General features: G+C 38.8%; 2 protein-coding genes across 3 annotated transcripts in view; one reads left to right on the top strand and one right to left on the bottom strand.

Annotated features, from left to right (window-relative positions):
* SVOPL (SVOP like) overlaps nt 1-7,089 on the top strand; it is a 68,619-nt gene extending 61,530 nt beyond the window's left edge. Inside the window, 1 exon segment of the mRNA XM_060019801.1 lies at nt 6,925-7,089. Coding sequence (XP_059875784.1) covers nt 6,925-7,089 — 165 coding nt within the window.
* Nucleotides 7,090-12,133: 5,044 nt separating this feature from the next.
* TRIM24 (tripartite motif containing 24) overlaps nt 12,134-16,586 on the bottom strand; it is a 94,276-nt gene continuing 89,823 nt past the window's right edge. For both annotated transcript variants that reach the window (XM_060020967.1, XM_060020968.1), the window contains exon 19: nt 12,134-16,062. In XM_060020967.1, coding sequence (XP_059876950.1) covers nt 15,853-16,062 — 210 coding nt within the window. In that variant the 3' untranslated portion in view covers nt 12,134-15,852. The remainder of the gene's footprint in view (nt 16,063-16,586) is intronic.

Here is a 16,586-nt window from a genome sequence, read left to right as displayed (position 1 = left end):
GGTCATTACTGTTGGTCCAGCCACCTTTCCCGCAATTTTGTCAGCTGCCTGTGGTAAGACTGGAGACAAAAAGTTCTGTGCTGCCCCAGTTGTCATCCAATACTAACAGACACAAAGTGCATAAAAAAGGATATCCCAAAAGTATAAGGTATGCTCCCGGGGGCAAAGTTGTATCAGAGATGGCCTCTCCTAGCCCCCTTAAGGTTGGCTCCATCTCAAAGTACAGCTGGTGGCTCTGTTGTTTCCCTGCCTTAAATGTAAAGCTTGTTGCTGGTATGCAAGGGTGTGTGTGTGTGTGCGCGCGTGCACACGCCCACAGGGAAAGGGGGAGAACAGCTGGGGTTAGCTGTACAGGGGTGGCCACTGAACAGCAGGGGGGTTAGAAGCACCAACCCTCCAGGCTGTCAAAAATGCCAGCATAACTTATAGGCAGCCTTTGGTATCCAGTTACTCGCATCTGTGGATTCAACCAACCACGGATTGTGGATTGTACAGTACTAGAGTATTTACAACTGGAAAAAAATCCATGTAAACGTGGACCCGCACAATTCAAACCCACGTTATTCAAGGGTTAACTGTCTGATCTGAGCTGCCACATCTAAATGGGACTGTGAAGTCATCGTGCTCCTTTGGCTGAACGTGGCTTGCCTTCTCTCCCATATCCTATTTATAGTGAACCATGGACACTTGTTAATGTCTGTGAGTAGTTGGAAAGTATTTTTGAGTAAAGGGGGCGGGGGGAGCAAAACTAAAAAAAACCCCGATTTACACCAGTCTTAATGTTTTTTGCTTGCCCTAGATCCAAAATGTGTTATTCCATTTTCCCCCTAACTTTTTTTTTTTTTTTTGCGGTACGCGGGCCTCTCACTGCCGTGGCCTCTCCCGCCGCGGAGCACAGGCTCCGGACGCGCAGGATCAGCGGCCATGGCTCACGGGCCCAGACGCTCCGTGGCACGCGGGATCCTCCCGGACCGGGGCACGAACCCGCGTCCCCTGAATCGGCAGGCGGATTCTCAACCACTGTGCCACCAGGGAAGCCCTTCCCGCTAATTTTTAATCTTTAAGGTAATACTCATTTTAATCACAGATTAGATAACCTGCTATGTAATTATAAATTTAGGGCTTTGTTTAGATTCCTTACTTGGAAAGGTGACCCATTCATTGAATACCTGAAGCCAGGGATTGAATTAGGTGATTCAAATGATTCCTTTTAATCTTAAAGGATTGTCACATGCTTCAAACAGATGAGGAAACTAAGGCAAAAGGAGAGTTGTGTAACTCGAATAAAGGAACACACTACATACTGTCGGACTGGAATTTAAAAGTTAAGTGATGCTAAATCTTATGCTAATTTTCTGTGATGGTGGCTTTTTTAAAGTAGTAACAATACATATAAAATGAAACCTGGCTCATCTCACGTGCTTTATGGATTTCCAATTCAAGCCCTATCCACTTACGATGACCATTCCCTCTTTTGTTGACTGGGACTTGGTTTTAGGAGTGTAGTGAAATTATTTTGCATGTATGTTTACAAGACATTAATCAGTCCCTACCACTTTCACATGCGGCTACAATAAATACAGTTGTATGGGCATGTAGCCCTTGATGGCTCTGCCACACAATGGCTATATGTCTTTGGGCAAATCTTAAAACGTGTCTGTGTGTATCTCAGTGTTGTGAGCACTTAACATATGAAACTATCTGGTGACTGATACAATAAAACTCCTAGAAATATTTAAAACATGCCCAAAAATTTAACTTTCTACAGCACAGACAGCATCCCTAATAATTTGGATGAACCAACCTGGTCAATAGTTTAATAGTAGTAATTCCACTTTAGAATGACTCTAAAAAGCTCTTATTTTGATGAACCTGGTAAGTAATCAAAAAACTCTTGAAAAGTATTTATAATGTGACGTTTTTTCCTGAATGATGTCTGTATTGCACTAGAATAACTGAATTATAAAGGTACTATTTGCACTGTCAGGTACACAAAGGTAAATGTTAGACCCTTAATTCCTTATAAGCTTATTAAAGAACCTTCTATTACTAGCTTTTAGTGCCAGATAATTGAATATGGAGAAGACTTTATAAAGAAGACTTTATAAAAAATTAAATGTATTATCTAATAAATTACTCATTTGCCAGCAACTTAAGTAAAGACCTGCAAAACTGCGTCTACCAAAGGATAAAAATATATTTTTATCTTCACAAAGAGCTGTGGCACATTTAAAATACACCTGGCTTGGGCCTTCCTGGTGGCGCAGTGGTTAAGAATCCGCCTGCCAATGCAGGGGACACGGATTCAAGCCCTGGTCCGGGAAGATCCCACATGCTGTGGAGCAACTAAGCCCCTGCACCACAACTACTGAGCCTGTGCTCTAGAACCTGTGAGCCACAACTACTGAAGCCTGTGCACCTACAGCCTGTGCTCCACAACGAGAAGTCACCGCAATGAGAAGCCCATGCACTGCAATGAAGAGTAGCCCCCGCTCGCCGCAGCTAGAGAAAGCCCGTGCACAGCAATGAAGACCCAACGCAACCAAAAATAAATAAAATGTATAAAAAAATAAAAACACCTGGTTTAATTTCAGTACACTACTTGGTAGTTAAGAAATATTGATTATGTATTTTTGAAAACTAAGACACATGAGAATGCAGTAGGTTAGCTGTATATATTGTCTCAGGGAAGAGATCAATAGAGGACTTTCATAAAATATTCATTAAAGTTGGCAAAGTGTATCTAGGAGAGATGGGTAGGGGGAAGGTGGCTTTCTTCCTTGGCATCAAGTCTGTTCAGGTATATATGAATATGTAATAAATATCAGACAAAACATATACTTGATATTCTCCCATGAAGTTTATAGCAAAAATTGGACTGAAATTTTGTATCTAAGACTTGAATTTGAGGTGGTATCATTAGGCGTTTCAAAACAAATAGAAGTCATCCAACCTAGAAGAAACGGACATATTCTTAGAAAAGCACAACCTTCCAAGACTGAACGAGGAAGAAATAGAAAATATAAACAGACCAATCACAAGCACTGAAATTGAAACTGATTAAAAATCTTCCAACAAACAAAAGCCCAGGACCAGATGGCTTCACAGGTGAATTCTATCAAACATTTAGAGAAGAGCTGACACTCATGCTTCTCAAACTCTTCGAAAAAATTGCAGAGGAAAGGAACACTCCCAAACTCATTCTGTGAGGCCACCATCACCCTGATACCAAAACCAGACAAAGGTGTCACAAAAAAAACTACAGGCCAATATCACTGATGAACATAGATGCAAAAATCCTCAACAAAATACTAGCAATCAGAATCCAACAGCACATTAAAAGGATCATACACCATGATCAAGTGGGGTTTATCTCAGGAACGCAAGGATTCTTCAATATATGCAAATCAATCAATGTGATACACCATATTAACAAATTGAGGGAGAAAAACCATATGATCATCTCAATAGACGCAGAAAAGGCTTTTGACAAAATTCAACACCCATTTATGATAAAAACCCTCCAGAAAGTAGGCATAGATGGAACTTAACATAATAAAGCCCATATATGACAAACTCAGAGCCATCATCGTTCTCAATGGTGAAAAACTGAAACCATTTCCACTAAGATCAGGAACAAGACAAGGTTGCCCACCCTCACCACTATTATTCAACATAGTTTTGGAAGTTTTAGCAATCAGAGAAGAAAAATAAATAAAAGGAATCCAAATTGGAAAAGAAGTAAAACTGTCACTGTTTGCAGATGACATGATACTATACACAGAGGATCCTAAAGATGCTACCAGAAAACTACTAGAGCTAATCAATGAATTTGGTAAAGTAGCAGGATTCAAAATCAATGCACAGAAATCTCTTGCATTCCTACACACACAGATGATGAGATATCTGAAAGAGAAATTAAGGAGACCCTCCCATTTGCCATTGCAACAAAAAGAATAAAATACCTAGGAATAAACCTACCTAAGGAGACAAAAGACCTGTATGCAGAAAACTATAAGACCCTGAAGAAAGAAATTAAAGATGATACAAACAGATGGAGAGATATACCATGTTCTTGGATTGGAAGAATCAACATTGTGAAAATGACCATACTACCCAAAGCAATCTACAGATTCAGTGCAATCCCTATCAAACTACCAATGGCATTTTTCACAGAACTAGAACAAAAAATTGCACAATTTGTATGGAAGCACAAAAGACCCCAAATAGCCAAAGCGATCTTAAGAAAAATGGAGCTGGAGGAATCAGGCTCCCTGATTTCTGACTATACTACAAAGCTACAGTAATCAAGACAGTATGGTACTGGCACAAAAAACACAAATATAGATCAATGGAACAGGATAGAAAACCCAGAGATAAACCCATGCACATATGGTTACCTTATCTTTGATAAAGGAAGCAAGAATATACAATGGAGAAAAGGCAGCCTCTTCAGTAAGTGGTGCTGGGAAAACTGGGCAGCCACATGTAAAAGAATGAAATTAGAACACTTCCTAACACCATACACAAAAATAAACCCCAAATGGAGTAAAGACCTAAATGTAAGGCCAGACACTATCAAACTCTTAGAGGAAAACAGGCAGAACACTCTATGACATAAGTCACAGCAAGATCCTTTTTGAACCACCTCCTAGAGTAATGGTAATAAAAACAAAAATAAACAAATGGGACCTAATGAAACTTAAAAGCTTTTGCACAGCAAAGGAAACCATAAACAAGATGAAAAGACAACCCTCAGAATGGGAGAAAATATTTGCAAATGAAGCAACTGACAAAGGATTAATCTCCAAGATATACAAGCACCTCATGCAGTTCAATATCAAAAAAACAAAGAACCCAATCCAAAAATGGGCAGAAGATCTAAATAGACATTTCTCCAAAGAATATATACAGATTGCCAACAAACACATGAAAGGATGCTCAACATCACTGATCATTAGAGAAATGCAAATCAAAACTACAATGAGGTATCACCTCAGAATGGCCATTATCAAATCTACAAACAATAAATGCTGGAGAGGGTATGGAGAAAAGGGAACCTTCTTGCACTGTTGGTGGGAATGTAAATTGATACAGCCACTATGAAGAACAGTATGGAGGTTCCTTAAAAAAACTAAAAATAAAATTACCATATGATCCAGCAATCCCACTTCTGGGCATATACCCTGAGAAAACCATAATTCAAAAAGAGACATGTACCACAATGTTCATTGCAGCACTATTTACAATAGCCAGGACACGGAAGCAACCTAAGTGTCCATCGACAGATGAATGGATAAAGAAGACGTGGCCTATATATACAATGGAATATTACTCAGCCATAAAAGGAAAGGAAATTGAGTTATTTGTAGTGAGGTGGATGGACCTAGAGTCTGTCATACAGTGTGAAGTAAGCCAAAAAGAGGAAAACAAATACCGTATGCTAATGCATATATATGGAACGTAAAAAAAAAAAGTTCTGAGGAACCTAGGGGCAGGACAGGAATAAAGACACAGACATAGAGACTGGACTTGAGGACACGGGGAGGGGGAAGGGTAAGCTGGGACAAAGTGAGAGAGTGGCACTGAGAATATATACACTACCAAATGTAAAATAGATAGCTAGTGGGAAGCAGCCGCATAGCACAGGGAGATCAGTTTGGTGCTTTGTGACCACCTAGAGGGGTAGGATAGGGAGGGTGACGCAAGAGGGAGGGGATATGGGATTATACATATATATACGTACAGCTGATTCACTTTGTTACACAGCAGAAATTTACACAACACTGTAAAGCAATTATAATCCGATAAAGATGTTTAAAAAAAACCCAAAAAAACAGAAGTCATCAAATTCACAATTAAAATTAGAATACGTAAATTATGACCTCCATACTTTATAATGAAATTGCTTATTCATAAAATATGCTTAAATTCATTGCAGTTTTGTATATAATAACCAAAGCAGCTGGGAATAAATTAATATTTTCCCAGAGAACGTCAGTGTTTCTACTGTATATTTCATTAATGTTATAGGGGGAATCTGATTCCCAAGATGGAATAAAAAAAAAGTTAGAGTACATCAAGCTTTTCTACCTCGTGTAATCATATGCCCTTTGTTGAGCAACCACTTGCATGCATGGTATCATACCTGTTCACACAGGTATGCTGTGGAAGAAAAATACCCAAGGTTTTACATTTAGATTTAGTCTTTTACTGCTGTTCAGGCTTATTGTAGAGACTTCTGAAATTGGGGTCCCCAAAGACTTGACTCACCTACTTCTTCCCCTAACTGCTTCCACTCCCATTTTGCAGTGGAAAGAAAAAGAATTTGCTGCTACCATGATGAAGTGTCCCTGGACTAGCAAACTAAGTGTATGACAGGTTTATACCCTGCTTCAATAGCGGTGCAGATCATTCCTATTTGAACTACAGGCACAAATGGCTTAAAGTCAGGAAACCTTTTGTATAAAGGGCCAGAGTAAACACTACAGACTTTGAGCTACATATGGTCTCTGTCAACAGCCCCTGCCAGCCTTTAGAAATGTAAACATTATTAGCTTTTAGGCTGTATAAAAGCAGGCCATAGGTTGAATTTGTCTAACAGGCCATAGTTTTGTTGAAACAAGTTGTAGGCCCAAGACGGAGCCACTCCTGCCTGGGTGCGGCCTCAGCAAACCAAAATTTAAATAACCTTCATGTCCCTGTAAATGCTCCGCTTGACCAGAAACACAGTATATCCAGTTGGCCAAACACCAAGCCAACTTTGGGCTCTCTACTCACCTCTCTGTTCCTTATTCTTCATCCTCCCGCCTTCAGCCTCACTGTGCAGTTCTTTGAGCCCTTGCAAATGGCGAGTGCCTGCTTCATCAAGTGTCAGTTTGTTTGGACTCTGCCTAAATTGTCCTCTTTGATCATCTTTAACAGCCTCTGGTGATGAAGATGGAATCCAAAGGTGACTGCTTATGGCCTGTGGGACAAGATGCACAGGCGAACGACCCACTGAACCCTTCGCATTCATTGTTTTCTCATCAAAACCGAGGGCAAGCCACTTTTGGATTTGAGCCTCTGATCCCCCGCACACAGCTCTGATCCAAACCAACTTTATGTGAGGAAAAGCAAAGTGTATTCACACACACACACACACACACACACACACACACACACACACACACACACACACACACACACACACACACACACACACACACACACACACACACACACACACACACACACACACACACACACACACACACACATTTCCCAGAAAAGTTCCAGGACAGCTATAATAGGAGCCTACAATGGGTGGCAGCAGTTAGGGGATGCATAAAGATAAGTCCACAGCATAAAGCACGGGGAGACTTGGAAAACTAAAACAAGAAATTAGTACTATTTGAGCTAATGGCACAACAAAATCTAAGTAGCACAAGTCATACTATTAAAGTCATTAGGGTGACCGCCACTTTCATAAAGAAATCTCGGGCTTCCCTGGTGGCGCAGTGGTTGAGAGTCCGCCTGCCGATGCAGGGGACACGGGTTCGTGCCCCGGTCCGGGAAGATCCCACATGCCGTGGAGCGGCTGGGCCTGTGAGCCATGGCCGCTGAGCCTGCGCATCCGGAGCCCGTGCTCCACAACGGGAGAGGCCACAACAGTGAGAGGCCCGCGTACCGCAAAAAAAAAAAAAAAAAACCACTTATCATTTAAGGATTAAATAGATCAATTGCTAATGCGAATCTTGAAGCCAAAGCTGCAAAAGTGGTGGGCATGGATCAAACACTTAAAAGACGTTAAAGCACTCGCCACCTAAATCTAAGGCTCCTGTGCTAAGTTGGTCATGCAACGGGTTACACTGACACTGCGCCACCTGACAACCTCAAGAAAAATTCTGTGCAACAAGGTACACTGTAAAATACCACAAAATCCCCAACCTAGCAGTACACCTCTCTTAGGTATTAATTTGGTTCTCAAACATCCAATGCTTACCTAAGAATCGGGATCCTCGAGTTTCAAAGAATTGAGCACTCCACCTTCCGGCACACCTGCTCATTTTGTCTAATAATTGTGGTCCTGGAAGCTGCAGACATCTACAAAAATGGCAAGTCTCACTAAGACAACCTAGCATTACAATGGCTATCATGGGGAACATTCCAATTAGACATATTGTTTAAGAACCACACTTGAAAGTAAGTGTTTCCAAATCAACCAGAATGGGACACCTATTTTAATTGGTATGCATTAGATTCCAAAAGGCTTCAAAATTCCAAATCAACTTCATTGCAAGATTCAACGAAAAAGGCTAATTTTTCATTAAAGAACGAAACAAGACAATAAGACCAACGTGACTCCTAAAACTCCCCTCTATTTTCCTTTACCCAAGTACTCACTGTCTACTAATCCTCTTACCTGAATTGCCTTTCCATTCTGAAGAGACAAGACCAAAAACAAAAATTCAAGTTGGTTTTCAAATTGCAGCAGCTCCAAGGCCAGAAACCTAAGATAATAATACCCACCCCCTCCCCTGAACTTGAATACCCCCGGAATCTACTCTCAAAGGAGGCCCCTCATGTGGGTCCCTCCCAGGGTTGATGGGACTCTGAAGGATTCTGATAAACTTCTATCAGTTATTCCCTGAAACAGCCAAGTGGAAACTAAAATTAAAACTCATGGAAAACCTTGTCAAATTCTGGTAGATACCAGAACTTACACTCTTCACTATAAACTCCACTCTGCGGGGTCTGCAGAATGGGGTTCTGGGGAAACTGGCAGAAGCCACAGCCAGAGGTGAGAATTCCTACCAATGTCACCTCTTCCTGAACCCTGTAGTTGCTGGTCAAGAGAGAAATTTCACGTCCTTCCTTTTCCAAATTCAGACCCTTGGGAATTTGATTTTGGGAACTCATTGGTTATTGATCCTTTCTGTCCCAGGGATAGCTATTGCCTTCTTGTGTCCTGAGAGCTTGGCTTTCTGCCTGCTGGCACATGCAGGTTGTTGGTTCTTATGTATGGAGGCAGCTCAACCATCAGGCCCCAGAATATGGTTGGACAGAAATGTGGGTTGTGTCCCATTTGCAGCCTACCAACTGTTGCCAGCTCTCAGAGGAATTGTCCAAGTACTTCATTCTTTTGGCTATCTTTGGGAGTGGCTCTAGATCTTGGGAGTATATTTTGGTGGTGTTCAGTACTGCCAGGAATAGTTACTGTTTGTCCAGTTTGAAACTTGATAGGGTATTTGAAAGAATTTTTTTTTTTTTAAAGTAACTTTATGGTCAGAAGTTGGCTGAACTAGAAGCTGATATTCAGAGCCAGACAGAAACTTTTTAGACTTTCTCCCCTCCCCCACCCCCAAGCTAAAAATAAAACTATGTACCCAGAGGGGAGAAAAAAATATTCCAGACAACTCTAAATCTAGAACATAGGAATCTTTTAATTTTTATCTTAGTTGAAGATCTTCTCCCTGACATAAAGAAGCAAACTGAAGATAAAGTAGATGGTCAAGAGGATGATCAAAAGGTGGTACTAGGCACATTCTAGGCCCAAGACAAAACCACTCCTGCTGGGGGTGCCACCTAGGCAAACCAAAACTTAATAACTTTCATGTCCAATAAATGCTCTGCTTGACCAGAAACGCTGTATATCCAGTCAGCCAATCACCAAATACCAAGCAAACTCTGGCCTCTGTACTTACTTCCTTGTTCCTTATTCTTTACCTCATAAAAACTTCTTGCCTTCCACCCCGTTTGGCTGTTCTCTGAACCCCTGCAAATGGAGACTGCCCTCTTCATGAAATGTTAAATGAAGTTTGTTTGGATTACCTAAATTGTCATCTTTAATCATTTTAAATAGTTTGCAGACCTGTCTTAGTCTAGTTATTAGAAAGTCTTAGGCTAAAATATTTTTGATGCAAAGATGTCTAGGCTACACATGTAGGGTTAGCTAAACAACCCATGACAAACTGTAATTCAAAACACCAAAGCTGACGTTAGCAGCAATTTATAATTAAAACCAAAGGATAGCAGTGATTGAAAACTACAGTCAAACACTGATAAAACTGATGCTTAAGCACCTTCCCAAGGATTTTAGGAACTTTCAATACCTGTGGAGGTATCCAGGCTTAAGATACTTCACAATGTTGTCTAGTACTGTCTAGTACCCAGGCTTCCTAGAAGACATTACATTAGTCTATAGCAAATTTTATCAACATAATTTAATTCAAACACTCAATTTCAGAAATCCTTTATAAACTCATATATATTGCTTACCTTAATAGTATCAGGCACTAGTAGAAATGGAAGTCAACAAATTTTAAGTCATTGACTTGTAAGAACTTTTTTGGATTGGTTTCACAGCCCACTAAAAGACAATACTGGTTGACATAAAACCCAGCAATCCCACTACTGGGCATATACCCTGAGAAAACCATAATTCAAAAAGAGTCATGTACCGCAATGTTCATTGCAGCACTATTTACAATAGCCAGGACATGGAAGCAACCTAAGTGTCCATCAACAGATGAATGGATAAAGAAGATGTGGCACATACATACAATGGAACATTACTCAGACATTAAAAAGAAACGAAATTGAGTTATTTGTAGTGAGGTGGATGGACCTGGAGTCTGTCATACAGAGTGAAGTCAGGCAGAAAAAGAAAAACAAATACTGTATGCTAACACATATATACGGGATCTTAAAAAAAAAAATGGTTCTGATGAACCTAAGGGCAGGACAGAAATAAAGACACAGATGTAGAGAATGGACTTGAGGACAAGGAGAGGGGGAAGGGTAAGCTGGGACGAAGTGAGAGTAGCATTGACATACATACTCTACCAAATGTAAAAGAGATAGCTAGTGGGAAGCAGCCACATAGCACAGGGGGATCAGCTGGGTGCTTTGCAACCACCTAGAGGGGTGGGATATGGAGGGTGGGAGGGAGATGCAAGAGGGAGGAGATATGGGGATATACGTATAGCTGATTCACTTTGTTATACAGCAGAATCTAACACAACATTGTAAAGCAATTATACTCCAATAAAGATGTTAAAAAAAAAGACAATACTGGTTGAGGTATTAAAAACAGTAACAACTGGAATCTCTATAAAGCATATTTTGCTTTCTGCAATAGGACAGAGGTGGAATTTGTCTGAATCCATAGTTTTATGTATAGAAGGAAATTTGATTTCTGTAAGTCTCTTCAGAGCACAGTCTATAGTGGCAAAGAGAAAAAAATCCTCCTGTAAGATGAACGTCAAAACCTTTATTCTGGACTTTTTGTATTTTGGGCTTTTCTAACATACATCCTCATCAGTAAATGCCTTAAACAATCAGATTAGAGAACCAGCATCATTGCCAAAGCATGGGACCTGGTGGCTCACTGAGCTTGTTTGTTTCTCCTATTAAGAATGCCCTGATTTTCTTTGGGAAAATGTCACTTCTCAAGTAAGTACCTTCCCCTTCCAAGGCTGAGACATTTGTTTAACCCTGGTTGATCCTTATATTCCATCCCCTCCCCTCAGTGAGAACTAGACTTCAGCCACTGTTTTCTGACTGAATTTTCTGGCTCACTTGTCTTGGATTAAAGGCAGTAGGGGACATGGGTAAAGAATTCACATTCACAAGTATGCTCATATATGGCAGACGATATTAAAATAGCCTTTCTTCCACACCACATTGGAAAATGTGGGAAAGATAGAATTTTACTACATGTTTAACTTCTAAGGAAGGATTTTTTTTCTAGGACTCAAATTAGGACTATTATTCTAGTTAAAAACACATTTAAGAATCAAAGAGAAGGCTTTTCCCACCCCCATCAATGTAACATCTAGAAAATATTCAAAACGGAGTTTTAAAAATACTTGTAATATCTGAGAATCAGAACTTTCCAAACCTTATAGGTGAAATTAACATAGGCAAACTTTCAAAGTGACTTGTAAATTCCCCACTTTTTGTATCCCCCCCCCCACCCCCCCAAGCCCCGCCTCTTCCAATAGGTTTCAGACAAGTAGAATTTTTCATGGCATCTTTCGTCCTCCTTTCAGGGGGGTGGGACTCCTCGATTGAATACTATCTATCACCCTCTTCCTTCCTGTTTGCTAAATTAACTTTCTGCTTAGTTAAAGCTGGTGAAATCCATGTGTTAGAGTTTTTTAAAAAAAGTTTTCCTATTATTTTATGGACTAGTAGATCATCCCTATATGTATTGATTTTATAGAGGAACATACAAAGGCAGTAATGGAGACCCGAACTAGTTAATATTCTACTGCATGACATACAGTAATTTTTCCATTAAAAATACCTTGTTGTGGTAAAATACTCACAGTAAAAATTCATCAAAGCTGATTTTTATTAAAATCAAAGCACCAGTTGACTCCCGCAAATTAAAAACAACAACGAAGACTACGGTCTCAGATATCCTTCACAATAAGTGAAACCTTCATGGGCAGAGAAATCTGTGATCTGATTGGCTAGCATTATTCTCACTCAAGAGCATGAGCCACCAACCTGTGAATTTTAGTAAATTCACACCAAAGATGAAGGGGCAATATAAATAAAAAGACATGAACTCTTAACTTACATGAGGTTATATAATACTTCAAAAAATATGTATATGCATGGTTATTTTAAATGAGGGCCTCTATTTCAATAATTAGATGGTTGAACTCATGGTTATGTCCATAATTTTAATGGTCAATCAGATCACTCAATTTCTCTCATTCATAACAGATACAGATAAACAGAAAATAAATATACCTTCTATTTAAACCTAAAAACCTTTTGCTTCAGTGCAGCAACCTACTGTTGGGATTCACGTTCACTTGTAGATCAGGCCTCAACAAAAGGGGGAGTTCCTCCTTTCATTGTCTAACTAGTCTCTCCACGGAACCCCAATTTAAAAGTTTAAACACTGTAACAGAATAGAAAATTGAAACACAAATTCATAAATGGAGCAATCGGCTATATACTCACCCTTTTGACTGTGGAGTGAATCTTTTTTGAAAGCATCCCTAAGTTGTATTACATCTACACTACTGTGTAGTAGTAAAATGTGGAGCCTATTCTTTAGCTTGGAAAAGAAAGTAAAGCTACCAAGGGAAGAGGACATTTTCCTCTCAGGACCTTCCAATTTCCTACACTTCCACTCAGAAAAGATAAGCAGGGCCTGTTAATTTAAAGGACAAAATAACTGCATTGCCAGGTGCTGAAGTACAATAGTATTTTGAATTTAATATGGTATACATTATCCATTTATACTTCTACCAAAGCCATGTAAGTCACTAACTGTGTACTGGGTTTCCTTTTTGCTGGAAAGATCAGATGCTTGGCACCTGGGAAAGCTTTCGATGAGTTTCCCAGGATGGAGTATATTCTAGCTGCCACATGGCCTGCTCATCATGTGATCCCATTCAGCATTGGGGGGTCTTGCAGATATGACATAAGGCTACTGGTTCTAAATCCAGAGGGTAATCTCCTGGAGTGTTTGATCAGAGGTAAACACTGGAGTTTTTTAAGTTTAGGTCAAGGTTGCTTGAGTTGCACTGACCTTTTGAAAGGAATGCTTTCCAAATGGGCATGAGGTTTACTTAGGCTCATCTTATAGCTTACTACTATTATAATTTAAGGACTACTTTGCTGGGATCCACCTGGACACACAGGCACCTGTTAATAAGGTCGTAGGACTTTAATTTTCAGATCATTAAGAAAATGTTATTTGGAGAAATACTTTTAGTATATATTATGTATGATTACAGGAAAGATGGTTTTCAAGTGCCTTTCATTCTGCAAAAAAATGATAAAGGTGAAAGAAAAATATTGTTTGAAAAGATTAATATGGCACTGAATAATAACAGTGAAAGTTTTGGGTATATTAGTAGAAATTCTGGCTCAGATGCATTTACAAAATTATAATTTTTCTCTCTTAAGTGCTACTTCCCTTTGTGATCATCCTCAAAATTTACCTGTGGTGCCCTGCTTTAACTCAGGAGACAAGTATCGAAGAAAAAACTATCATAAGAATAGTATTCTAAAATAAAAACAATAAACTTATTAGGAAAAGCTCCATGGCTGCTGTGCTAAAAATGCTGGAGCAAAAGAAGACAATTGGTGGTATATGCACTATTATCAAAATTTGTTCAAGTCTTTGGAGAATAAATGTCAAACACATATTCAAAACAATACAACAACAACAACTACCACCCTAAAACACATACTTGGAAAAGTGACTAAGACTTTTTAACCTTTAGTACATAACTGACATATTATGGACTAAACCTAAGTGTACACAGAAAAGATGCTCTTGCCAGTAAGTTCTTTTCTCATTTTATCTTTAGCAGTATCTGAAAACCCAATGACTTAGCCACAGGATATTTTCAAACTGTCCATTTTAAGAACTAATGCCATGTGGATACAAGCAAATCCTCTAGGTTTAATTCATGGGAGATGACACTATCCAAAGGATAAAATTCTTTCAAGTCAGCTATATTTTCATTCTATCGGCCTAGAGAGGAAAATTTCCTCAGCCAATTAATGTTTTATAAATAAAGGTTTACTTTGGCAAACGAAAAAAGTTCACATATAAATATACTGTCAAATGTTAGATTAGCAAATGGCACAATAATTTTCTTCTATCTTAACCTAGTTTCCTTCTTTGATACTGAACAACAAGTAAAAGGAATAAATGAAAGTCAGTAAACTAGCTAGGTCTGACCCATTAAGAATATGCTTGCCCTCAGAAGGTAGGTCTTTTGTATCTCTATCAGGAGAATGAACATGAAGTCCAGAATTAAGTCAGATGAAAGATTCAGTTTGAGGTTCTGACTCTGAAGAATGGGAAATAGATGCTTCAGAAAAAAATGTAAATTTCACTCTAATTTCCTCCAGTTGCCTGCTCCCAAATTCCACAACACACTTCATTCCAATTTATGAAGACAGATGAAAATCACAAAAACTGGTCCCTTTCAGGGGAATTTATATTTAATGCCCAATAGGGTATAAGTTGAAGAATCCTTACATCAAATACGGCACACACTGCTGTATTGCGTATTCTGGACAGCTCCACTAAAAGCCATACTGAAAACAATGAGTCTTGTTATAAAAGGATCACCTGCACAGTTAAAAAGCAAACAACAAACCACACACAGACACACAGCAAAACCAAACGAGTACACTTACTTCCTCAGTGGAAGAAGGTAGGTTTAGAAATGTACGAAAAATGGGCTTGAAAACCTGCTATACCAAACACACCTCTATAGACAGGAAAAAAACAAAAACAAAAATCAAACATCTGTTTTCCTTTTTCTTTAATACAATTGCCATCTTACATGATATACTATTAGGTGCCTTCTTAATAGCATCTAATCTACTTTTTCGTTGCACCAGTGGGCATCCTAGAATAGAACTCTTATTACCACTCATATTCATTGGAGTACTGCTCTTACGTACAGTACACCTAACTCATGGTTGGTCCATAGTTAATGAGTAGTGGTATTTTCTAAAAATGGATTAACGCACACATCCAAACCACATTAAATTTTCAACTTAGAGTTCAAACAAAGTCTATTTCCTTTCTATAGTTGCTATCACTCCAGACTGCAGTTTGAAATCCAATAAGTGGGGAGAATGTCTTTTTATTTTGTTGTTGATGCTTCTTTCTTTCTTCCTTTCTCCTTCCTTCCTCCCTCTTTTTCTTTCTTAATAAGGTTAAAAGAAATGGGTTATTAAGGAAATCAGAGTCTAGTAAACATTGAAAACTTAAAAGTGGTCACAAGCTCTTCTTGGTAATGATGTTAAATTACTGACAAAAATGTTTTTTGAAAACAAAAAAAAAATCTAAAAACCAGCACACGCCAGTGGTGTTGCTTATTTAAGCAACTGGCGTTCCTCTATGCTTTTGAGGCGTTTCTTCCGGGGCTGTACAAAGTCATCATCTGAGTCATCACTAAATTTATTATCTTCTGATTCATTCCTGAATTCTACTTTAGGAAACCGTTTTTCTGGATAAAGGTTCTTCAGAAGTTCTTCAAAATAGCTTTCAAGTTTTATACCAGCATTGGCTACTTCTGAATCAGGCTGTTGAATAAAAATAAGAATTAAAAAAAATTTTTAGATAGTCAATAAAGTCGTGGATTTCTCACATTTTTGTTCCCTTCTAACTGAAGATTATGAATATCAGTGGATTGTTTTGGAGAAAATGTTTATGTATAGCTTTGATATAAAGTAAACAAAAGTCTGGGGCTAGACAAAATCTAGAGAAGATCAGATAAGAAGTAAATAAAAGGCTTTGACTCATCTGGATTACCAAAGAGATATCACAGAGATGCCATAATCAGAGAATCATCTAACAGGTATTTTTAGAACAAATTAAATGAAACGTGGAACTCTGGAATGAGTAGCCAATACAAAGGACAAACTATCAACAAAAGGCTATAAGTCTGATAGATGTTTAGATAAACTAACAGATGATAAAGTTTTTGAGAAAATTCTTAATTAAGAACTATCTAAACCACATTCTTAATGTTTTAATATCAACATCACAAAGACTGAACTCTGGTGAAGTGCCATATTTCAAGAAATAAAGGTGCTTCTGGGTTAAA

The sequence above is a fragment of the Delphinus delphis genome, chromosome 9 (genome assembly GCF_949987515.2).
Source record: "Delphinus delphis chromosome 9, mDelDel1.2, whole genome shotgun sequence".
NCBI classification, from domain to species: domain Eukaryota; kingdom Metazoa; phylum Chordata; class Mammalia; order Artiodactyla; family Delphinidae; genus Delphinus; species Delphinus delphis.
Note: the sequence above shows the minus strand (reverse complement) of the source record. Positions and strands in the feature narration are given on the sequence as shown.